The sequence below is a fragment of the Triturus cristatus genome, chromosome 6 (assembly GCF_964204655.1).
Source record: "Triturus cristatus chromosome 6, aTriCri1.1, whole genome shotgun sequence".
Taxonomy (NCBI): domain Eukaryota; kingdom Metazoa; phylum Chordata; class Amphibia; order Caudata; family Salamandridae; genus Triturus; species Triturus cristatus.
Window position 1 is genome coordinate 11,422,128 of NC_140589.1, and position 26,637 is coordinate 11,448,764.

The window sequence follows — 26,637 nt, forward strand, 5'->3', positions numbered from 1 at the left end:
GCAGGGTTATGTTACACAAAATTGCATAAAAGCATACCTTTTTCTACTTTGCTCTCTATGGTTTTGAGTACCAGCACTTCGGTCTAAGCATCGGAGGGTAGCATTTTTTGTGCGATTGTGTTTTTTCGATATGAATAGAGAAAGAACGGTCTTGACACCTCACCACCGCCTCTAGCACAGAATAAGACCTTATTAGGTAAACAGCCAGACGTCTCCGAGGTCAGAGGCAGATAGGGGTGTTTTTTTTTGTTGCAACGAGAGTACGCCGTTTCTGGTAAGGATTAGGGCTGCAATGCTCAACTTTCCACTCCAATAAGTGACTATAACCAGAGTGGAAATCTCAGTTCTTGGGCCCAAACAGCCACACACGTCCAACATCTGATTGTGGACTTCTGTAGGGGCAATAGTGTAATTACAAAATTGGGGCGATCGATTTCTGATATTCCGAACAATAGTTGAAGCACTGTGCACCTTAGTATCGGTTTAACCCGTTCGACGCTTGTGACGGAGCGGTTCCGTCACGTGCGTCGGTTGCACTGTGCGCATGACGCAACCGCTCCGTCATGGCCCCGCCCGCGCACGGAATCTTCAGCGCGGCGCAGAAATCCGCGCCGCGCTGAAGGGGTTAAATGATGTACTGTACATACCATGATCTTAGCCCAAAGTGTGTGGATTATAAAATTGGGGATATACAGTGGCAGCCATCTTGTACAATTCTATGTGTGTCAGGGAATAGGGATATGGAAGAGTCTTTGAAAAGGATCATAAAAATGTTAGTATACCCGATACATAATAAAAAACCATTGCAAGACGCTGCTCAGTTATTGGCTCTGGGTTCGTCGGGTTGTTGGTGAACCTACAAGTCCTATATATCCCCACAACCAGAAAGGTCCAGCGGCTGTAACAGTATATTGCTTTCAAACAGCTGTCATAATTAAAAGAAGTTACAGGTAAAAACGTTGACACAAATGGTAGATTTTTTCAACTAATTTTCAATGTGTCCCTGTTAGAAAACCCCGGGCAACCGGGTTAGCAGTCACCCGGTTTTTCCCAACACAAGGGGTAGCTTGGCTCGAGCGGTCGGGGGTCAGGCACCGTGTTAAGCGTACGTCACACCCTCACAATAACCATGCGTTCATCCGTTCCAAAAACGACTCTACACCGTAAAAATTTATGAAAGAATCTCTTTGTGTTTATCTTAATTTTTCTCTTAGTTGCAGGGTTATGACACAAATACAATACAAAAGGATTTTCTTCAGAAATAGCAGGTCAATTAAATAATAACACTTTGCAGGTGCAATAAATAGGATTAGGTCATAAATACACAAGGAATAAATAGAGGTGCAATAAATACATAGGGCAAATAAATACTGTCAGACAATAAATACAAGGCAGGAATAAATACGGTCAGACAATAAATAAAACACCTTCAATAAATAATATAAGCAATCAAACAATTGCAAATCAGATCACATTTATGAGGTAGATTGATTTTACCATGCCCAAGTACAGCTTATGGTCACTGGGGTGGCCTGGGGATATCCCACCTAGAGTGGTCAAGGCTGGGGCCTAAGCTGAGGTAGAATGAGGGAAACCTAAGGTTCTGATTCTTCCAACTACACAGTCCCTCACACAGGTCCCTGCACCAGTCTCAGTTCACCCCCTAGCACTCTCAGGTTGATCCTAACACCCCTCTAGCCCCAAGAATGGTCTTTTAGGGCTCCACAGGGCCTCAGATGCCCCTTCTACCACTTACTGCCCTTTTCACGAAGATCGGCTCCGCTCGGCGCCGGGTCGACGTTGCTGGGCGGCTCCGGTTCGATGTCGCGTCGATCTGTTCCACTTGACGCCGTGTCGATGCCGTCGGGCGGTTCCGATTCGATGTCGCTGGCCGGCTTCGGTTCGATGTTGCGTCGATCTGCTTTACCTGACGCCGGGTCGATGCCGTGAGGCGGCTCCGGATTGATGTCGCTGGGCGGCCTCGGCTCGATGTCGTGTTCCGGCGTCACAGGGTCACGGTTCCCCCGCTTCCGGGCGACTCCGGAGTGCGACCTCCACTCCCGACCTCCGTCGGCTCCACTTCGGGTTCCGGCGACTCCGGAGTGCGATCTCCACTCCCGACCTCCGTCGGCTCCACTTCGGGTTCCGGCGACTCCGGAGTGCGATCTCCACTCCCGACCTCCTGCACGCTTCGCCTCGACCTCAGGCGACTCCGGAGTGCGACCTCCACTCCCGACCTCCTGCGCGCTTTACTTCAGCTTCCGGCGACTCCGGAGGGCGGACTTCACTCCCCCGTCGACGCCTCACCGACTTCTACTCGACCTCCGGTGTCTCTCCACGACCTCCGTCGGCGCCCTCACTCGACCTCTAGCGGCTCCGGGTACGACGTCTGCCTTCTGTCAGCGCCGCTTCTCCACCTCGGGCTCCAGGTCTCCAGGCTTCTCGACGTCGGGTCTCCAGGAGGATTCCACCAAACAGGTCAGGAACTTGCTGTTCTTCTCCTTTAAGGCCTGTTCCGGCTGTTCAGGTCCTTAAGATGATTTTCTGGTCTTTATCCCACACAGGGCTTTAGGCTGGGCTTGGTCAGTAGGGACTAGTATCAAGGGTGGGTTTCTGGACCCCACTCCAGGCACAAGTTTCCACCCCTGCTGCCTTACTCCTTACTCCTTCTGTTTCTCTGTCCTCTCTCCTCTCCAGTCAGGTGCCAACTGCCTACTCCAACTGCCAACTCTGAGCTGGCTTCCCAACATTCTAAACCTGCCTCACACTGTCACAGGGTTCTAGAATGTTCTGGAAGGTACTAGTAGGTTCCAGCTATGTCTCAGGTGACAATGGGTGGCCAACATTTTGTGTTTCAGGCCCTCAGACAGAAGTTCCAGGGGTAGGGAAAATGGCTCCCTGACCCTGCATCAACACTAAAAAGTCCGGTGGTTCCCAAAAAGGAAAAATACTAACAGGGTTTGAGGCAATAGTGGGACAAAATAAATAATGATGAGGAGGGACCACCCAAAGGGCTGACAGGTCTAACAGTCCCATATTCAACTATATTCTATAAAGAAACCTTGAAGGGTCTACACAAATGACCCCTTGCTGAATTCAAAATGTTGTCTACTTTTCTAAAATGTATACCTTTCCAAGATCCATTATTGCTTTTATACCCATTTCTACCATTAACTGGAAAGAGGTTGAAAGCACAAAAAATAACAAAAATAGGCAATGTCCCAGAAAAATGCCAAAACTGTGTAAACATTTTTGGTTTTCTGACAAAAGTCTGCTTGTTCCTAAAAGCTGGGAAGATGGTGACTTCAGCACCACAACACCTTTTTGGATACCATTTACAGGGAAAAAAACAGACGCTTTCATCTGTAACCCTTTTTCCCCTCCCAAAATCTTTTTTGCTGTGTTTTGGCTCATTTCTGGGTCCGTTCCAGGGGAATCCACAAACCCTGGGTGACTTTAGAATCCCCATGATGTTGGGAAAAGAGGATGCAAATTTGGCGTGGATAGCTTATGTGGTCAAAAAGTTACAGGTTCCTAAGCGCAAACTACTCCAAAGAGCCAAAAAAGGCTTAGCACAGGGGGGGAAAAGGCCTATCAGCGAAGGGTTTAAGGTCGACATGTTTCTTGCCTATGGTAGCCCCTAACGGGTCTTGTGGCAATTCATCAGGACCGGTGGTTTTAGGGAATTATCTAAAATCTTACAGTACTAATGTATAGTGGTAGTGTAAGAAAGAAACAAGTCGACCTTAAACCCCACACACGCTCTTTAGCATCTCCGCCAAAGAGCCCGTTCGCGGGTGCCCGTCGGCACTGCAGTGCCTGCCAGACAAGGAGCAGGCCCATATGATGAAGCATGACATCCTTCGGGTGCGTGAGGGCACTTTTTTCACAGACCTGAACACTCCCACTTGCACTTCGGAACTGCACAACTACCGGTTATAGTTTAGAAGTCTGCACCGAGTGCAGAGAGCCTAGATGGAATGAGGAACGGCAGAGGTAGGGAATGCCGCCGGTGTAGAGTGAAGGTCGGCACCCTGATGCACAGGTCTTGGAATGCCCGATAATACCACCCTATATACCAGAGAAGTGGTCCTGAGAACTCCTGACATGGACCCAATAAGGACTTGGGGGTGGGGGGTTAGGGCATTCAGAACTATGGTGGGCCTGGGTGTTCCGCTTCCCAAATGTGAAACCGCTCAACACTGGCGATGGCCGAGACGTATGGATGTAGCTCACAGGTGCAGGAAGTAGTGTATGCCAGCAGGGGGTACACCCAGAAAGACAAGAACATCTGCGGAACGTGGCAAGACCATACCAAGGGAGATGCTGTTGACGGACACATTCCCTTTTAGACAGCAGGCTGCTCCAATGCCCTACAGTGCGCATCAACTCAGTTACACTTTGTGAATGTGCGGACTGAGGGCAATGTAGCTGCCTTGCATACGTCTGTTAATGGCCTAAAAATGACACTGTTCTTTCGAATGGAATGTGCTTTTGGGATACCTGTAAGTGTGCGCTTTGCTGTAGTTGAGCAGTCGGAATACATTTAACAATCCCACTGCCATTACCCGCCTTTCAGCTGGGGAAAAAGAATGAACAGCTCATATTGTTTTTTTCCAATTGTGCGGGTATGCTGCACTATCCATGGTCTGTAGAGAACACTCTGCAATTGTCAGGGAATTGGAAAATAGGTAATCAAATAGACTGATAGGTGTGGAATGGTGATTACTCCTTTGGTAGAAAGTGTGGGTGCGTGCCCAGAACTAGCCTCTCTTTATGGATTGAAGAGCAAGTAGGTGGAGCCGAGTGACTACGCTGTGACTCCGTACCTCCCCGGAAATGATGGAGCGGACCAGCCTAAAGCACCACACCTGCGCGCTGATGTAGGTTCTTGTATCCATCTCCTATAGCATCCTCAGAAGTCAGAGCTCGGACAATTTGTGAGTGACAGTGAGCCGCTCTCTAACTGGGGATGTCTTGAGAAGGGGGGGCTAGGAGGGCAGTGAGGAATCTGTGCTAAGACAGAGGATTCACTGGAAAGAGCGTTACCGAAGATAAGCAACTAGTTCTTCTGATGGATGCTTCTAACCGCAGATTACTCGCCTTTATAAGAGATACTATAGCAGTAGCTTCCCAAGGTGGAGGGTCTGAGGACTTGACCAAAGCATCCTGCAGCAGAATCGAGCAAGCGAAGTGACCTTCCCACCGTACCTGGCTATTCAGGCAGTAGCGCTCCGTCAACTTATGCCCCGAGGCCCCTGCTGCAGTCTGGAAGATATCTGTAACAGGCACTGCTCTCACCAACGCCGCAGAAGTGGCCTTGGACCTGGTAGGATGGACCAGCAGGCCTTCAGGGCGCTACTTCTTGATCAGGACCGAGCACGCGACCATCAACACTGACAAGGTATCTTGAATTGCCTTGCCTTTTTCTCCACCTAAATAACCAACAGAGAGCTGATCGTCTGCCCGGCATTCTTGTGTGCGCTTGATGTAAAAGCTAACTGTACTTTTGTGGCCAAGTCGAAGGAGTTTCTCTTCTTGCTTCGAGGGATGAGGGGAAGCAAAGAACGCCATTACAGTGATCTACAGACTAAAGCAAAAAGGGTGTCACGGCTTTCAGAAGGAATACGGTCTGTGTTCTCAACACAAATTTGTACTCGGAAAAGGAGGTGCAGGGTAGCTGTACCAGCAACGCCTGCCGTCCACTCAAAGCGTGTCGACATGATGGTATTGAGGAAGACAATTGTAAGAGTCAAGGAGCAGCCGAGCGTCGGCTCAAAGGGCCAGACCAATTCAGGTCTCCTTGAGACATAATGAATAGTTTGGGAGGAAACATGCGAGTCAAACCTTTTATAAAACACATAACAACCAGTAACAGCTGGTCATATAAACACGGAAAAGCCTGAAAAATAACCTTTCACCATGCCCGCAGCAGTGCCTTGCAGGGCAAACAAAAGGGCATCAGAAAGTTTCACTTATAACTGGTCTGCTTCTCATGCACCACACCAAGCGACAAACGGGTCCTAAACCCAAGAGTAGATGGACTTCATGGAAGGGCATCCGCCAGCAAGGATGGCATCGACCTCCTGGGTATGCAAACAAAATGCATTAAGCTCCAGCCACTCAATATCCTTGTATGGAAGTGCAAGTTGTCGAGATTCGATTCAAGCCCCTCCCCTGCTGCTGAGACAGGAAGTCCTCCCAAACAGGAAGACTGATTGGAGGATAAAGACTCAGGCTCAAGAGCATTGAATACCACATGCTCCAGGCCCAGTCCGGGGCAGTGAGAACAATCTGGGCCCCCGTCGGTCTTGATCTCGCTTAGAACCCGAGGCAGGAGAGAGGTACAGGAGTCTGTCCTTCCATTCTAGCTGCCATGCATCATGTAAGGAGCGCCCTGGAGGACGCACAGAAGTGTCAAGACTGCATGTACTCCACAGTGGTGAACAGATCTAGCCAGAGCGTACCCTCCTCCTTGAAGACGCCACGCATCACCTCAGGATGGAGACGCCACTCATGGTCTGCCAGTTGGTGGATGGCAACCAGAAAGATTGGCAGCTGTGCTGTCCGTGTAGTCCAGTCCCAGCCTCCTTCTGATGGACGGCAGCTGAAAGGCGTTTGGGGCCAGACGAATTGCCCGAAGCTCCAGCAGCGTGATACAGAGCCCATGCTCTGCTGGAGACCAGGTGCCTCTGATCTCCACCTCTGCCAGGCGGCCAAAGATATCGACTGGTGCATGGTGACAGAAAAAACCATCCATGAAGCCAGGGGGTGCCTGAACAAATGGACGCAAATTTGGGGGAAGTGGAATGTATATCGGGGAGGGATTTGTGAACCTCCGAGGGCCAGAACAGATATCGCACTTGAGACCCAAGTATGTACAATCAGAACTGTCAATTTCCTTTGATGCTCTATATATGTGTCATGGAATCATTCACTGTGTAGTATACAAGGCCAGATCGCATGGTTTACCTATGTAACATGCCTCATTTTTTCAATAAAAAGAGTTCTAAAAAAAAAAAAAACTCTGGGGCCTTCCCAGGCACACATGGAGCAAGTTCCTTGAGACACCTTTCTGCCTACTTGGAGAGATGTGACAACTCGCCAGAAGGGGAACAATGAGGGATTGTAGGCCAGGGAGGTGTCGCCTCCCTCCTGAAGTAAGCAACTTGGGAGTTAGCCCCAAAAGGTAGGCTTCAAAGGAGAAACTGCCTTTGATGGACAGACATGCAACTCCAGGGGAGAGGGCTGCCCCACTGTTGAGGTAGACAAGCTGGCAGAGGAGGCAGTGAGGGGAAACCAGTTTCCCCAGGGGCGTGTCCCCCCGAGGTAGCCACACCCCGAGAGTGGGTTAGTGAGGTCTGTACACAGAGAGAGGGGTTTCGCCACCTTGGGTGTCAGCAAAATGGTGCATTCTGGGATAGGTAGATGCCACCCTCGACAGGAAGTGGTCAGCAGGTGGGAGGGAACCTGCTAGCTCGTTGGCTACCAACTGCATCCTGCCCTGAGGGTATTTTCCGAGCATAGGGGGGCGCAACCCTGGCACCCAGACCTCAGATTGGAAGAAGGACTGCCCTGCCGCACTGGGGGACCAGCAAAGAGAAGCTGCACCTACAAAAACTGCACCTGGTGCTTTGTCCTGTTCAAGAAAAATCGGTCTCCAGGGCCCAGTCAAGCCAAGAAAACTCCAAGGGCCAGGTGACTGGCATCCTGTACCAAGCACAGGGACACACTCGCTGAAGACTGCTGGGACAAGTTGGTAGAGCAGTCTTCAAGCAGCTGCCACAGCCGTCATACAGCACGAAGGAGAAAGGCCCGATGCACAGAGTTGCACCCGAGCTTGTGAGTGCTGTGGGAGAGTTGCTGGGACCGTCAGAGGGTGAGCTATGAACTCAGGTAGGATTGGTCTGTGACCCCTGACAACGGGCGACTGGACTATGGCCAGAACAGAGAGGACTTTGTGGGATTTTGACCCAGCAACCAGGACCCCCTCACCATCTTCGTGGACCGAGGAATCCCTGCAGGAAGACCCCTGTTGACTGTGGCGCATCCACAGCATCCTTCATCCCTTGCATCAGGACCACTCCATGGAATCCATTATAATGCAGATAAAGTACCTGGAGCTGCTGAAAGAGCACTCTGTCTGTTTCGGCACAACGGGCGAGGATGAGACTGGAGCAGAGCGATACCGGAAAGAGAAAGATATACAGATGGCCATGCAAGGGAAGTGCAAAGTAATGGTGACTGCAACAGCCCAGTGGTGTCTAGAGGGTGGGTGCATGTGAATCTACAGCACTACATGTCATGAGCAGATGCTTACATGTTAACATTTTCTGTTTGAGGCATGTGTAGCTGTAGATACACATGCTGTGCATAGACTGTAAAATAGCCCTTCCATAAGCCCTTCTAAAGAGAGAGAGCGCGACAGAGAGAGCGAGAGCGGGGGGAGATGTACAGAGAGAGGGAAGAGATATCTAGAGAGTGAGTCAGGGAGAGACAGAGAGAGGGGAGAGAGAGAGTCTAGATAGGAAAGCTGCAGGTCAATCAGCCCTGTGATGGCTCTCTTCCTTCACTGTAGCCCTAGACATCTTTTAGCACAAAGGACAGTTAATGCACCCATGGCAGGCTGACAGTATCTAAGAAACCCTTTCCATCAGTAGTCTGCTGCACTGAGTCAGCGGCGAGTACCTTGGGTGCTCCCACGGCCTGGGCATGAGCTTCGTGCAGATGATCCAAAGCCAGGTTAAAGTCTTCAGCAATGATGGGGTAGCCAGCAGCACACAGCTCCCTCGCCTCTTCCTCACTCATCTGACTGGAGGCACTGCACAGAAACACAACACAGGGGATTAATGCACACAAGTGCTAGGACATAGGGACCACATGAGCACCAGGACACAGGGACCACACAAGCACCACGACACGGTGAGCACACAAGCACCAGAAGACGGTGAGCACACAAGCACCAGGAGACGGTGAGCACACAAGCACCGGGAGACGGTGAGCACACAAGCACCAGGAGACGGTGAGCACACAAGCACCAGGAGACGGTGAGCACACTAGCACCAGGAGATGGTGAGCACACTAGCACCAGGAGACGGTGAGCACACTAGCACCAGGAGAGACGGTGAGCACACGAACACCAGGAGAGACGGTGAGCACACGAACACCAGGAGAGACGGTGAGCACACGAACACCAGGAGAGACGGTGAGCACACGAACACCAGGAGAGACGGTGAGCACACGAACACCAGGAGATGGTGAGCACACGAACACCAGGAGCACCAGGAGACGGTGAGCACACTAGCACCAGGAGACGGTGAGCACATGAACACCAGAAGACGGTGAGCACACGAACACCAGGAGCACCAGGAGACGGTGAGCACACTAGCACCAGGAGACGGTGAGCACACTAGCACCAGGAGACGGTGAGCACACTAGCACCAGGAGACGGTGAGCACATGAACACCAGGAGACGGTGAGCACATGAACACCAGGAGACGGTGAGCACACTAGCACCAGGAGACGGTGAGCACACTAGCACCAGGAGACGGTGAGCACACTAGCACCAGGAGACGGTGAGCACACTAGCACCAGGAGACGGTGAGCACACTAGCATCAGGACACGGTGAGCACATGAACACCAGAAGACGGTGAGCACACTAGCCCAAGGAGACGGTGAGCACACTAGCCCCAGGAGACGGTGAGTACAGTAGCATCCAGACACGGTGAGCACACTAGCCCCAGGAGACGGTGAGCACACTAGCACCAGGAGACGGTGAGCACACTAGCACCAGGAGACGGTGAGCACACTAGCACCAGGAGACGGTGAGCACACTAGCACCAGGAGACGGTGAGCACACTAGCACCAGGAGACGGTGAGCACACTAGCCCCAGGAGACGGTGAGCACACTAGCACCAGGACACGGTGAGCACACTAGCCCCAGGAGACGGTGAGCACACTAGCATCAGGACACGGTGAGCACACTAGCACCAGGAGATGGTGAGCACACTAGCCCCAGGAGACGGTGAGCACACTAGCACCAGGACACGGTGAGCACACTAGCCCCAGGAGACGGTGAGCACACTAGCACCAGGAGATGGTGAGCACACTAGCACCAGGAGATGGTGAGCACACTAACACCAGGACACGGTGAGCACACGAGCACCAGGACACGGTGAGCACACGAGCACCAGGAGATGGTGAGCACACTAGCACCAGGACACGGTGAGCACACTAGCACCAGGAGATGGTGAGCACACTAGCACCAGGAAATGGTGAGCACACTAGCACCAGGAGACGGTGAGCACACTAGCACCAGGACACGGTGAGCGCACATAGGTGGTTTAGTGCATACAAGCACCACCACACGCTGAGCATATGAGCACCAGGAGATCAGGAGCACTAGTGAGTACATGAGAACCAAACACGATGAACAAACTAGTATAGGAACATGGAGACACATGAACACTAGGAGACCGTGATCACACGGAGGAGGCTCACTGCACACAAGCACCACGGTACAGTGAGCACATGAGCGGCAGGATACTGTAAGCACACACAGAGAAGGGGGTGCTGCGCAGGAGCACCAGGGCACACGAAGAAGACAAAGAAAACCACCAGCAGTGGAAGGTTAGCATTAGGACACAGTGAGCACTCGCAGAAAAGCACCATGGGAGGAGGCTTGCTGCACAAGAGCACGAAGGCACTCTGAGCACCCACAGAAAACATCAGCAATTGAAACATAAAACTGACATATTACTCGTATTTTACCCAATATTATGTTAGACTTATATAGCTAAATTATTATATATGCATACTGTATGTATACGCAATTAGTAAATGCAAAGGTTGCAATTGTTAGGTTACCAACTGTGCCACCATTTTAGTTCTCGAAGACGCCATTTGTATTATAACAAAACTGTTCCTTGCTCATTTACGAGAAATGGTCTTTGGTAAGTTTGGTTTCTCCAATGCTGAATGTTGCTCATTGACGCATGCCTTTTCTGTTACATAGAGGCCTTCTCCCACCTGTCTAGAGGAGAGGATAGGCCAAGACTACCTTGGATAGTAGATATCTTCTGCCAGGCTGCGGAATGGAAACCTCTGTTCTGTACCCCCATTGTATTAAGACATCTACCAGTGTTTGTCCTTTGTAGGCGGGTCTTTGTGGACTCCGCAACATACATAATGTAACTTTATGCTTGTTAGAGTCAGTCCCTCATCAGCCATCATAGGAGGCTGGTCAGATTGGACTCCACTGCAGTGTACTTTGTGAATAAACTAGTTTGCTTGCATTCTCTACTGCGTTATCGACTGTTCATTAGTGGAAGGCTAGAGGAGGTCAAGAGTGACCCGGTGGCCCTAATTGGGTCACTTCCTTCAGTTGGCGTCCAAACAGGGACTCCACCAGGTGCCCATCCCGCCCATAGTCGGGGTGTGGGGTCGGGGTTGCGTCCGGTCGGATGGGCGGATTGGGGATCCCCATATAATAGAGCCTGGTTCTCGCAGCTTCCCTGCCTGTCTGATCAGGTGGCTCCTCGTCTAGTGGTCATCTCGGCTGGCGTCCTGAAAAGGCGAAACCCTTGGATCTGACCGTTTGGTCTGAAGAGTCAGCAGTGGAGAATAATCTTGCTTAAGCTGTATGCACCAGGTGAGTTTATCTCGATTTGTTTTGGTAAAAGCGGCGCCGTCTTGATTTACTTGGTGGGTCTGTGGACCCTTATGATATTGAGCGTTTTTGAACGTTCTGCCAGGCCACTTGTTGAATTTGGCTTATTCTTGAAAAGGCCTGGGGCTAGAGCCTATCTTGTCTTGGTGCAGTCTGAGGACTGTTTTTGAGAGCTCTTTGTTTGTGTGTGTCTTTATTGCGTGTGTGTGCGTGTTTATTGAGTGAATACATGAATGTATCTGATGCTAGGATGCCTTGTTGGAGCAAAGTGTGGTGTTTGGGGTGCCGATGCTGCTCTGCGGAACATCGCCTGGAGGGGCGGCAGCCTGCGCCTTCGGAAGGCACTCTGAGATTTGAGATGTATGTGAAGCACGGTATTGGCCCTATTATGTTTCATACATTGTGGCACAAGTATACGAGGGACAATACTGAGCTTCAGTGGCCACTGGAAGGTACCTCTGATGAACAAAAACTGAATTATTTACAGGACAAATTATTTGGTAGAAGAAATAGACAGTCGATGTTTGATACTTTGCAAGTATGGCAGAAGGAAGCTAAGCAGAGGCCTATACGGGCCGAGAAGGAGTCTAGGAAGAAGGCAATGCAGAAAGCGGTCGCTTATGATAAAGAACAAACAAAGAAAGGTATTGAGTGTGCCGATAGGAAGTTTCGATTAGAATGTAATAAGTCTTATGTAGTTCGAGAGGATGAGGATCCTTTTGTGGAGGATCTGCTGGATCTCGTCCCCCACCTCCCTATGCCCCGCAGAGAAAATATCCAGCTGTTCTGTTGTCTCAGTCTTCCATTGTTGCTCCGCTTTCCTCTGGTCTTCCTGTGGACTTAACAACTTTGGCTCCAGCCGTCTGTCTCCCCTCCAGCTTCACAAGCTGCGAGTGCGGTGACTGCAGGCACCCCCGCAGTATCTCCTATTTCTGCTCCTGTTTCTCCTCCTTCTCTTACGCCTATCACACAGCCATTGTCGACACTGTCCCCAAGTCTGTATCTATAGTGTCCTCCCCAAACATTTCAGCCGCAGTGTTGTGTAGTGTTGGGACACTGGTGCGAGGGTCGGATAGAGGGAATTGGACAGCAGCACGGGAACAAATGGAGCGGGTATTGATTCCATCTGATGTAGGTGAAGAGGAGAAAAGGATGGTTTCAAATCAGGCAGCACAGTGGGCCCGGAGTCCGATTTATAATGTGTAGGATATATGGAGCGTGATGAAAGATTTTGACCCGTTTGCACAACAGCATGTCCTTCAGCACATGTCGGCTACATTGATTGGTTTGTGTGAACAGTGTATTGGAGGCACAGCTCCTCAAGTATTTATGACATTCGAGATCGTGTATATTCTGCTGGTATGGCCCCTGCAGAAGTTCTTGGTAATGTTGGGACGCTACTTGGTTATCGAGAAAGATTACATCAATGTACTCTGACTAGTGTGTCCCAATTTCCGATGAGGCAGGTACACCCTATTTTTCATCCTGAGATCCCAGAGCAGCGTAACCAGAGAGGAGAGGTGGTTCAACAGCGGGTAGCGGCTCATTTTCAGGAACAGTGAGTCTAAACCCCATGGAAGAGAAGCGAGGTGCTAGCTCTTAAGAGTCAGTTGTGGTAAATAATTTCCTTTACCTGGACTTAATTTGATACAGAAACATAATAAAATAGCTCAGAAAATTGAGAGGCAGAATCCGTGGTATTAGAGGTTCGGAATGGGCTTTATTCCAATGGACGATTATAATCGGTTGCTCCAAGTTCCATCACCACGGAGGTTCAGGAAGTGAAGTACATACTTTATTGACAAGAAGTGACTTTTATAGTACATACATTACAATGAAGCGAATGCAGTAGGCGTAACAATTGATAAGGAAAATGACGTTTCATATGCGTAACCGAAAATGGGTGTAATAAGGAGTAAAAAGGAACATAATTGGTTATGATGTCACATATAGGTGGATCTATAAGATAATACTTGGCATAGATGCGCGCGCAGCAGCATGACGTGTGATTGACGTGCAACTAGGGGGTGAAGGGGACTTGACATTTAGCTCTACATGTGGAGACGGAAAGTCTGGGGAGTCAAGTCAACCTAATCCCAAATCATATCTAACGTCCTATGTTTAAAGAACTATGTTATCCACAAAAGAAGGACTCTCGGACAGAATCTATTCTATACTGACTGTGCGTGCGTGTACAAGCGTCTAAGTGTCTACACTGAATGCGAGGGGGTAGGAATATTCCATGGTAACGGGGCTATGAATTACTTGCATGAGGACAGAGAAGCCGAGCCTTTGCTCAGTAGCTGGAAGAATGTTTACTTAATTTGCTAGACAGGAATGCATCGGCTAAGGAGTGAAGCAGATAATTCGAAGGCGAAAATACAGTTCTTGGCAGAGAATAGGCTGATGTCAGGCTTCGTGAGCCGCGCAGAGAATGAGACAAAGTTCATGGTCACAGATGCAGGCTCAGACTTGAGTTTTCAGAGGCAGAAGGCAAGAGGAGTTTGATGACAGGATCAGGGCCTACTTGCCTGGACTGTAAAATGGCATAAGTGAACCATACAAAGCCGGTGGCCTTTCGTACTTAGGAATGGAATATCCGGCCTATTCATGGCGGATCTGACAGAGGACATGTTGACGGTGGACGCACATGTGTTTGCGTCTTCATAACTGGAACTGGAGGGAGCATACATGTACTTGTGACATGCACATAGAACCGTTGGGGTCCAAGATAGGGGACATAACTGATCAGAAAAATCCATATTTCCACATTCCCTCCTTGTCCCCTACTTGCCCGTTAAGAGATATCAATCTTCATCAATCCATTGATCTGTTCATATAACATCATTTGTTCTTCTTTCTTCTTCCGTGACGAATGAAATCTTGGTGGTGGAATACACGATGTGGCACACAGACCACAGATCGCTGGTCCACATTGTAGACATAGACAGCAACTGAATAGTATGAGAAGGCCAATACCTAGGAATGATAAAACTCTCCATCCCCAGGCTGATATCACACTCCAAAACCAACTGGACCAAGTCCAAGTGCCTGGGTTCTGGTGTATCTGGTTTACAATCTTATGAAGGCGAGTGATGGCTTTATATACTGATGGCGAATTTTCTGGTATGAATACGCAGCAGCTTGATCCGATGACCCTACAGGCTCCGCCCCTATCAGCCAGGATGACGTCAAGGACAAGACGATTTTGAAGCACAACAATCCGCATAGCAGACTGCTCTTCTGTTAAATTGCCTAGGGCGGAAATAGTTTCATTCACTACTGCTTCAAGGGTTCTAGTTAAACTACGTATCAGCTTACTATTAGTAACAGTACCTATATAGGGAAAGATGCCTTTATTGAAATCTACATACTTGTCCCATGCCGTCTCAGTATAATCGACAATTGGGAGATCTCTCTGCTCTCTATTGTGTACTAAATGAATATTTCTGTAATAATCAGGAGGAGCTAGGAAAACAGGTGGCAAAAGGAATGCAATGTAGCAGGTACCATCCCAATCTAGAGGTAGACGCATATATGCAGTCTGACCACATATAAAGTAGGAGTGGCGAGAAGCTCTAAATGAAGATTTGCCTTGATCACTGAATTCTACTATAGTAGTGCATTTACTATGGCCCATATGTATGGAACCAACCTTTCTTACACATAATTCACCCTTTACGGGGAATACTGACATGGTGGGCAAAATTAGTTCAACTTCGGATTCGACATTCAGAATCATGAGATTAGGTGTAAAATTACCTAATCCATATACTTCATTTTCCAGATCAGTTCCTGTTCTTTTGGGGCGACCCTCCTTGTCAGGGTAGCAGACCTTGAGTAAAACTAGGTTCAGGTTTCCCCATACCCAATGATCTTGGTAAACTGCTGTGTCTGAGTCTATGGAATTGATTAAACTAAACCATGCTCCACAGGAGCCATTATGTGTAAACGGATGTGGAAAGAAAGGCAGGACTCCTTCATAATTCTGATAGGGAGGGAGCCGGCCACACACCCAACAATTAGTGGCATTACTAGTCTGATGGGAATGATGTAACATACTAATGAAAGTGTTATTGCGCAGCGCAAGTCTATAAGACAATTCATGCGGAGGTAAGTCACTAAAAGAATGTTCAGCAGTAACATTGTAAACATTTCTGGCAATAGGGTAATATATGCGCAACAATATACTTGCAGTAATTATTAAAAGACTCAAGAAAAACAAGATTAATAATGTCACTATGCAGTGGCTACGCAGTGATTTACAATACGCCTGTCGTTTCAACATTTTTCGGGTGTTTTCTCTACTCAGGTCCAAGGGATACATGTCAGAGACAATTCAACCGCTTCACCTTGGAGAGGACTTAAACAATCAAATTGCTCGACTGGTTGGGCCTAAGCTTTAGTTTATAGTGTTCAGAGTTACTCTGTTCAACAAAAGGAAGTTTTGAGTCAATGGGTGAAGACACACGAGGTGGGCTGTTTACATCTGCAGGAAGTCCATGAAATTTCTTGATATGACTTGAATGAATCCAGCCTTTCCTGCCTTCAATCTTCACGGCTGTTCTTGTGGTCAGCAGGACCAACTTGGGTGACTTCCACCTGGGCTCCAGTTGAGTCTTTCGGTCGAAATTCCTCACAAGTACGAGGTCCCCCGGAACTACGTCATGGGGTTTCACCTCAGTGTTGTCGGGAAAGGCTGCAGCTACCTGTGAACGACAAGATTGTAGTGCAGACATCAAGGAAGCCAAGTAATCTGTCAGCATATTACAGTCAACATCAGTTATTTTGCGTGGTATAGGCGTCCCCCACATATTTGGTGGTCTGCCGAAGATCACCTCATACGGGGATAGCCCTGTTCGAGAGTGTGCTACCATTCTCATGTAAAAGAGTGCAACGGGTAAGGCTACTACCCAGTCGACACCTTTCTCTCTGCATATTTTGGACAATCTGATTTTCAGTATCTGGTTATGTCTTTCTACGAGACCTGCTGCCTCGGGGTGTCGGACACAGTGAAATTTCCACTGATATCCTAACAGAAGTGAAACATGTTTCATTAATTCGGATGAGAACGGCTGGCCGTTATCTGAGTGAACAACACGTGGTAAACCGTATCGTGGGAAGAATTCTCGAACCAACTGTTTGGCAGTAGTCGGGGCAGTGTAATCTGAAACCGGGTATGCCTCCGTCCAACGAGACAGAGCGCAGACAACTACGAGAACATATTTGAATCCTCGACATCGTTCCATCTGGATATAATCCATCTGGAGGACTTCAAAAGGGTGATTAGGAGGATGAAATCCACCCTGTTCTACGGGAACACTTTTTCCTGGATTGAACTGGCAACAGATCATACAGGTACGGACCTTTTGTTTGGCTGCTGCTCGCAAATGTTTATTGAACCAAATATGTTGAATGCTGTCTAGCATAGCTTTTTCTCCGAGATGTGCTGGACTATGTGTAGTGTTAATTATAACTTGGACCATTGAATCAGGAAGGAACCATACAGACTTTTCCTTCATCATCCATCCTTGGTCCGTTCGGATCCCTCCTAATTCAGTCCATTTCTTTATTTCGTCTGGTGTAGCATGTGTCTGTATGTCAATTACGTCAAGAGTAGGATCTTTAACTGTCATACAATGTGTCGGTATCGGGACTATTGTCTTTGTCATGTCGGGGGTTTGAGTTTGAGCAGTCTGTTTAGCTGTTCTGTCGGCTAGATCATTGCCTTGGGAAATGATATCAGTAACCTTCGTATGAGCCTTACATTTCATAATCGATATTGCAGTGGGTAGATGTATTGCATCTAATAAGGCATGAATGAGGGGTCCGTGCTGAATGTGGGCACCGTGGGAAGTTAAATAACCTCTCTCTCGCCACAGCACGCCGAAGTCATGTACAACTCCGAATGCATAACGTGAATCAGTGTATATGTTGACTTTTTTATTCGTGGCTTGAATACAGGCTTGTGTCAGAGCGATGAGCTCTGCTGCTTGAGCTGACAAGGTATTTATACGATTAGTTTCAATGATTTCAGTGTCTGTTGTGACTGCATAAGCGGCCACTAACTCTCCTGTACTTGTTCTCATACATGAACCATCTACATACAACGTCAGATCTGGATCTGACAATGGGACATCGGTTAAGTCTTGTCTGGGTTTCGTCGTTATTGTAATAACTTCAATACAGTCATGAGCTAGTGGGTCTGTTCCGGTTACTGGCAACAGTGTGGCAGGATTCAATGTGTTACAGCGTCTGATTTCTATATGTGGCTGAAACAATGTAAGTTCATACCCTGTAAGTCGCGCTATAGTCAAGTGTTGTGTTTGCGTTCTATTTACAAGAACCTCTACTGCGTGTGGTACTTGTACTGTCAATTGATGTCCTAACACTATGGCATCGCTTTGTCTGATTGCTAAAGCTGTCGCTGCCACTGATTTTAGGCATGCAGGCAAAGCCTGGGCTACTGGATCTAATGTACTAGAAAAATAAGCACATGGTTTGTGTGCTCCTGCTTGTTCCTGTGTGAGTACTGACAAGGCAGTACCTTCGCGTTCTGTAACAAAGAGTGTAAACTGCTTATGGTAACATGGTGTTGCTAAAACAGGTGCTTGACATAAAGCTTTCTTTAGGCTTTCAAAAGCTTGTGTATGTTCCTGAGTCCAAGGGAGAACAGTCGATGCAGCTGCCTCCTGTGTTGTCAACTGAATGAGTGGTTTTGCTAGAAATGCATACTGAGGGATCCACTGCCTGCAATATGAAGTGAGGCCTATGAAAGCCCGCACCTCCTTTTGTGTCTTGGGTATTGGCATGTTAGCTATTAACTGAATGCGGTCGGGTGTAAGCTGCCTTCCCTCCTTGGACAGCGAGTGTCCAAGATAAATAACTCGCTGGACACAGAATTGCAGCTTAGTAGGGGACACCTTGTGCCCCTTTTCGGCCAGAAATTGTAAAACTGTCAGTGATGCTCTTTCACATTCCGGTTCGCTTCTCGCGGTGATCAGCAGATCATCGACATATTGAAGCAGAGCAGTGTTAACTGGCATGTGGATACTGTCTAGTTCTCGTTTCAGTGCTTGGCTATAGATGCTGGGGCTTTCTGTAAATCCTTGAGGTGCGCGTGAGAATTTAAAGCTACGCCCATTTAAACTAAATCCGAACAAATATTGGCTTTCCGGATCTATTGGGACGCTGAAAAAGGCATTCTTGAGATCGATTACAGTAAAGAATGTCGCTTCGGAATCAATAGCTGTCAGTAATGACGAGATATCTGGGACCACAGGAAATTGCGGCACAATGCATTTGTTTAATTCGCGCAGATCAATAACCAATCGATAGACTGGCGGGGCCTTTGGATCTGTTCGTTTAAGAATCGGAATTATCGGTGAATTACATACATTGGAGTCTGTTTCCACAACCACTCCTTGGGCAATGAGCTCGTCAATGATTTGTAGTAAAGCCACTACAGCATCTGGTGGTAACTTGTATTGTCGCATTCGTGGTAACACCACTCCTGCCTTTAATGTGACTCGATATGGTGTAATATTCATGCATCCGACATCAGTAGGGCCTTGTGCCCATAGGTGTGTAGGTAAAGTCTGCAGTCGGGAATCCATGTCTCTAGACACATAGTGACCTTTAAAATCACGTAAAAACAATCTTACTCCTTCCGGAGAACAACATATTATAGCTCCTAGAGCTTTCAGTGTTTTTATTCCTAACAGATTTTCGGGACATGATTTAGTAAGCAATAAATCTGTAGTTCGGGTCAAAGGTCCTATCGTAAGTGGAAGAGGCTGTGACACTTCATTAACAATAGGTTTTCCTGAAAAACCAAGGGAAATATTCTGAGAGCCTGAGAGGGGTGCCCCTGGAACTTCACTACGTTTTATAGTTGTTCGACTTGCCCCTGTATCGAGTAAAAATTTTCTATCTTGGCCTAATAATTCACTATGTACATAAGGTCCTTCTTGATCTACTGGGATTTCAATAAGGGGTAAGTCAATTTCCCTCTCTAGGCTTTTTCATGCGTAACGCTGATACTCAGGATATTCATACTGTGCGGTCTGATACATTTGTCGTGTTGTTGTCTGTGTGGCAGCAACAGGCAACGGTGGTGCAGCTGGCACAAACTGTATTGGCTGTTGTGCGGCTGGCATGGCCTGTGCATGCTGCGGAGCTCCTTGTTCATTCTGATCTTGTCTGAGTGGCCGTGGTCTTTCTTGTGTTTTACCTATGGCGATATTATGTTTTAAAACTGGACAATCGTGTACGTAATGACCTGGCTTTTTGCAATAATTGCATGTCCCTTTTACAGGTCCTGCTGAATCGGAATGTGTCATACCCTTTTTATGTCCTTCAGCTGGAACTGTCTGAGAAACTAGCATTTTCATTTTCGTGTCTTTCATGCGTCTGTGTTCATGTTCTTGTTCCTCTCTAATTCTATTGTGATGGTACTGTAACATTTGTAACATTTGTGATGGAGTGTTACCTTGCCAGGTACTCTCGAATTTTAATACTCTATTCTTTACTTGGGGCAGGGCATTTTCTACTAATTTTGTTACAAACAGATGCGGGTATGATTCGCTACTTGCTTTTATGCCACTATTTATACCAAAACATTTTTCAAATCGGGCATAGTAATCACTAGTGTCTTCATCTTGCTTCTGCTTACAGGCTGAAATTGTTCCCCAATCTTCCTTTTTCGTAGTTAATAAACGTGGCAGTACCTGTACTAGCAAACCTGGTAGTGCTTTAGTTTTATCCCCAAGTCCTGCTCCTGCAGTTCGGGCCTTTTCTTCTGCTTCTAATACTGACCATTCTATCTTTTGGTCTCCTACCTCCCACTCTTTTTCCCTGAGTTTTTCATAAATGCCAGCAGGCATCAATACCTTTAATATTGTCATAATGTCGGGATAGGTATACTCTCCCATGAGTAACATGTCTTTAATTTCTCGGTGAAAACCCGCTGGGTCTTTGTCATGACTGGGTACCACTTTCTTCATTTCTAACAATTCTATTTTCGATATGGGCGTATATACAAATACGCGCTTAAACTCGTTGTCCTCGCCTTTTATTGGGTGTACTTCTCGTAAAGGATTCTGTCTATCCATGTGATACGTGGTTCTTTCCTTAATGGGTAATGAAACATGTTCTGAACATACAAAAAGAATATATTGCTTTCTTGATTCTAGAATTTCTTTAATTAATTTAGTACCTGAACCTCTCCATTTATTCATAAGTAATTCAGTCAATATGTCAGGTAAGGGACCAGGGTCCGAATGCTGACTCCGATATAGTATAATGAGTTGTTGAATCATATAAATCCCAGCTAACCTCTGTTCATCTGGGGTGAGATTCAAAAATGTGCGTGTTACTGTATCATCACTATATTTTCCGGGACTGTCCACCCAATGGACAGCTGCCCTGGCTAAATCTTGTTCATCCATAGAATCGAGAAAATGATAACCCCTTCGTTCTCGGAGTAGTTTGTCGGCGGCTTGGAACGAATGCTCGTTAGACCTGATGTTAATTATAGGTATTTGGAAATTCCTGTTATTATCTGGACATATCGGACGTATCGGGTCAATAAGGCCTCTATTACTATTACAAGATCTTCCTCTTCCTACATAGGCTATGGTGTCTGACTGTCCTGCGGGCAGTCCAGACCCTTCCTCCTCGTTTTGTTCGAACTCGTCTACCGCTAATCTTTCTTCGTGTAGGCGTTCTATTTCTTTACGGATCTTTCGGCACATGGCTATTATACAATTTTGTTTATCATGTCTACCTTCTGATATATTCTGGCTCCATCTAGTAAGGATTTGCATTGCTTCCGGGTCTACCCCCGGTCGGTCTTCATTTCTGATCACACAATTTATGAGGAAACGTAACAGTTCCCCCTGTATCTCCACTTTCTGGTATTCCATAGCTCTGTTAATACATTCTGAATCTCGCCCTGTTTGGACAAAATGATATATTTTATCTAGATGCGCAGTCATTCCTGGTAACTTCCCTAAATACACTGCGGCTCGTCTGATACGTAATGATGCTAGGGTCATTTCGTCCTCTTTTCCGGGCACAGGGTCATATCTACAATCTATAAGAAGTTCCTTAAGCGTACGGGCATTTACGAGTTTGGGGGTACGTGAATGTGCTGACTCTTGAAAAGTAAGTTTATTTATTCTGGGTGGCGTAGAAAAAGTATTGGTAGCACCTCCCGCAGCCCCATCTGGGGTGTCGGGTGTGAAAGGATTCGTTGAACGTGACACAGCAACTATAGGTGTGGACACAGCTATAGAAGTAGCTGTAGGAACAGATGCAGAAACAGATGTGCTTGCCGGAACTTGTGACTCGATCTGTTGCTGTAGAGATACTGGTACCGGGTCTTGGCGTTGAACCTCCCTGGCATGCGGTCTATGTGGGGCGGAATTAGCATATTCGGGAGCTGCGTCATCTAAATACGAGGAAAGAAAAACATCTTCTGCGGTTCTAGGATGCCCCTTAGGATGTACCTTTATTGGGAATAACGGGGGTGGCAAGTCTTTCGGTATCTCTGGAGTAGCCTTAGGTAATCCTTCGGCTAGGAGGGGATACATACCATTCATAAGGGCATTTCTTTGTCTATCTACCTGTTCTGATTTCACTCGGATACCTTCCTCAATTAATAGATTTTCTCGAACTTTATTTGAACTCTCTTTATTCTTTTCTTCCTGTCGGAGTGCTTTTTCTGTACGTCTATGAGATTCTTTACGCCATAACTCAACGGCGTCTTTCTGTGACTGTCTGACTTTCCTTTTCCATAACTCTTCCTCGACTTTCATGATGCACTCTGCATCCCAGGTCCCCGCTGTGGGCCACCTCTGACTTTCTGGTAATTCCTTGGTATAGTCTACCCATAAATCAAGGAATAATATAGCGTCTAAGCCATGTTTGTGATACATGAAGTGCCCTGGAGTGTCCCTAGGAGGAATAGGGACGGCTTCTTCGAGTACCCCTTTTCTAGTAGTGATCTGTCTTAATTTCGAAAAGAGCGGCATATTGACAACTGATCCGATACTTAATCTTGAACACACTTAATACAAAAGCACAATAATGAACAACCATTCATACCACAATATGCAGGACGTTTAACACATTAAACATTAAACATTAAAACATTTTTAACCTTTAAAATAACCAACAATGATGATCGTCTGCATAACTAATCACCAAGCATAATTCTTGACAATAACTAGATACTTCGGAATACTTGATATACTGCTAAACAGTACAGATACACTGCTAAAACAGTGCAGACCGGATTTGTGTACCCAAACCCGTCTTGACCGGCACAACCTATGTGCACGTCAGAAATGCCTCCCCAGTAATGGTACTCACCGGGTAGCTTCGGAAACGGAAGGCCTCGGAAACTGAACTTGGACCGGACTGGACTCGACTTGACTCGTCGGAAACTGGACTCGACTTCGAACTGGTGGGCCTCTGTATACCTCGGATCTTGCTCTCTCAGCTAGGCTCTGGTCGGGATACTTCGCACTTCTCACCGCCTCGTCTGGGTGTTGATCGCAGCCTCAGTCGCCCCCGCTTGACCGGAGGGAGATACAGGAAATCCTGCTGGTACGCGTTATTGTCCGTCCAGCTGTGGCAGGAGACCGGGCCTGCAACTCACCGCCGGCGCGTGAGATGAGAAAGAGTCCCTGTTCGGGCGCCATTCATGTGGTAAATAATTTCCTTTACCTGGACTTAATTTGATACAGAAACATAATAAAATAGCTCAGAAAATTGAGAGGCAGAATCCGTGGTATTAGAGGTTCGGAATGGGCTTTATTCCAATGGACGATTATAATCGGTTGCTCCAAGTTCCATCACCACGGAGGTTCAGGAAGTGAAGTACATACTTTATTGACAAGAAGTGACTTTTATAGTACATACATTACAATGAAGCGAATGCAGTAGGCGTAACAATTGATAAGGAAAATGACGTTTCATATGCGTAACCGAAAATGGGTGTAATAAGGAGTAAAAAGGAACATAATTGGTTATGATGTCACATATAGGTGGATCTATAAGATAATACTTGGCATAGATGCGCGCGCAGCAGCATGACGTGTGATTGACGTGCAACTAGGGGGTGAAGGGGACTTGACATTTAGCTCTACATGTGGAGACGGAAAGTCTGGGGAGTCAAGTCAACCTAATCCCAAATCATATCTAACATCCTATGTTTAAAGAACTATGTTATCCACAAAAGAAGGACTCTCGGACAGAATCTATTCTATACTGACTGTGCGTGCGTGTACAAGCGTCTAAGTGTCTACACTGAATGCGAGGGGGTAGGAATATTCCATGGTAACGGGGCTATGAATTACTTGCATGAGGACAGAGAAGCCGAGCCTTTGCTCAGTAGCTGGAAGAATGTTTACTTAATTTGCTAGACAGGAATGCATCGGCTAAGGAGTGAAGCAGATAATTCGAAGGCGAAAATACAGTTCTTGGCAGAGAATAGGCTGATGTCAGGCTTCGTGAGCCGCGCAGAGAATGAGACAAAGTTCATGGTCACAGATGCAGGCTCAGACTTGAGTTTTCAGAGGCAGAAGGCAAGAGGAGTTTGATGACAGGATCAGGGCCTACTTGCCTGGACTGTAAAATGGCATAAGTGAACCATACAAAGCCGGTGGCCTTTCGTACTTAGGAATGGAATATCCGGCCTATTCATGGCGGATCTGACAGAGGACATGTTGACGGTGGACGCACATGTGTTTGCGAGGGAGCATACATGTACTTGTGACATGCACATAGAACCGTTGGGGTCCAAGATAGGGGACATAACTGATCAGAAAAATCCATATTTCCACAGGATCCTAGGAAGAACCCGACGGCTTATTATAAAGAGTTACCAGAGACAGCCTCCTCGTCAGTTATGACCCTAGCAGATATAGAGATGTTTTTCGGGCTGTTGGTGTCAGTGGATATATGGAGGCAGGTGAGTACGCAGGACCACAGGGTGGCATTGGGTTGGCTCTTTGGATGAGATTATGGCATGGGATTAGGAGCGAAAGCCCGGTGAGAAACCTAGAGCTGAGATTCTGGCCTTGCCGAGTCGTATTATCACTTCTATGCATTCTCTTATCCCACCCAGACAAGTAGATTAGGATAAGCTGATGCCATGTCACCAGAAGAAAGGGGAGTGTGTGTCTGATTTTTTACTAGGTTTGAAGGGGTGTTCTTGGATTTCAGTGGACAGGATTTGTCAGTTGAAGGTGGTGTTCGTTTGTTTGTTAACAGGTTTCTTACAAACTTGCTTCTGGAGACTGCAGCTCGGTTGCAAGCTTTGGAGAGCACTACCTCCTCCCCTTTGGTGATATGGAGTATGGCTGAGTACTATGAGCATTAAGAAAATGAGGAAAAGGACAAGGTTGACAAGAAGAGTAAGGATTTGATAACGAGGGTGTTGCTGCAGCAAGTTGCAAGAGGGTGCAGATGGGGACGAGGCACTGGTCTGGCTCAAAGGTCACGGGTGCTGGTAGAGGTGGTGCACCCCTAGGGCCGAATCAGTGTGCGTATTGTAAAAAGGAGGGGCATTGGCGAAGTGGGTGCCCAGATTTATTACAAAAACTTGCAGTCCCTAGAGGGCACGGTTCGAGAGGAGGGGACCATATGAGGTTGATAAAGATGAGGTTCAAGCAGGTGTATCCTCAGGGGGTCTTTGGTTCATCTACTTCTCTTGCAGGTTCAACTCCTGATGTCACTCCTACTGCTAATGTTTAGTGTCATTTTCTTCTTTACGTTGGTTATGCATATATACATATTCGTACCTGACATATTGTTTGAAGGACTGTATTTCTCTTTACTGATAGAATTGTAAAGACCCTTACCTGATAGCAAGAATAAAGGTGTCCGTATTTAGCATATAATGCTAAAAGGAGGGTCTGTTAGAATTGAAACCTAAAATTGCCATATTACTCATATTTTACCCAATATTATGTTAGCATTATATAGCTAAATTATTATATATGCATACTGTATGTATACACAATTAGTAAATGGAGATGTTGCGTTTGACAGGTTAACAACTGTGCCACCATTTTAGTTCTCGAAGATGCCATTTTGTATTATAACAAAACTGTTATTTGCTCATTTACGAAAAATGGTCTTTGGTAAGTTTTGTTTCTCCAATGGTGAATGTTGCTCATTAACGCATGCCTTTTCTGTTACATGGAGGCCTTCTCCCACCTGTCTACAGGAGAAGATAGGCCAGACGACCTTGGATAGTAGATATCTTCTGCCAGGCTGCGGAATGGAAACCTCTGTTCTGTACCCCCATTGTATTGCGACATCTACCAGTGTTGTTCCTTTGTAGGAGGGTCTTTGTGGACTCCGCAACATACATAATGTAACTTTATGCTTGTTAGAGTCAGTCCCTCGTCAGCCATCATAGGAGGCTGGTCAGATTGGACTCCACTGCAGTGTACTTTGTGAATAAACTAATTTGCTTGCATTCTCTACTGCGTCATTGACTCTTCATTAGTGGAAGGCTAGAGGAGATCAAGAGTGACCCGGGTGGCCATAATGGAGTCACTTCCTTCAAGCATGGGAGAGTCAGTGCACACAAGTAACACAGTGAGCACAAATCCAATCGGTCGCACACTGCTCGTCCTACCAGCGTGTAACCCCAAAGCATTGTGGTCCATGAAGTCAGCATCAGCGAGTGCGCCTCTGCCAGAGTATTAAGCAAAATCAGAGTCGCGTTGGCCATCCCTGGACACGTGTTTCGATGTTAGCCTACGCAGCAACCCTAAACACATGCCTATTCCCTGCTGACGAGAGGTAATGACCTTGAAACACGTGTCCAGGGATGGCCAACACGACTGATTCTTGCTTAATACCCTGGCAGAGGCGCACCCGCTGATGCTGACTTCATCGACCACAATGCTTTGGGGTAACACGCTGGTAGGACGAGCAGTGTGCGACC

General features: G+C 47.2%; 1 protein-coding gene across 1 annotated transcript in view; it reads right to left on the reverse strand.

The window, feature by feature from the left end:
- Positions 1–26,637, reverse strand: part of PEX6 (peroxisomal biogenesis factor 6) — a 216,075-nt gene that overhangs the window by 60,733 nt on the left and 128,705 nt on the right. Inside the window, exon 10 of the mRNA XM_085610116.1 lies at positions 8,689–8,821. Coding sequence (XP_085466242.1) covers positions 8,689–8,821 — 133 coding nt within the window. The remainder of the gene's footprint in view (positions 1–8,688; positions 8,822–26,637) is intronic.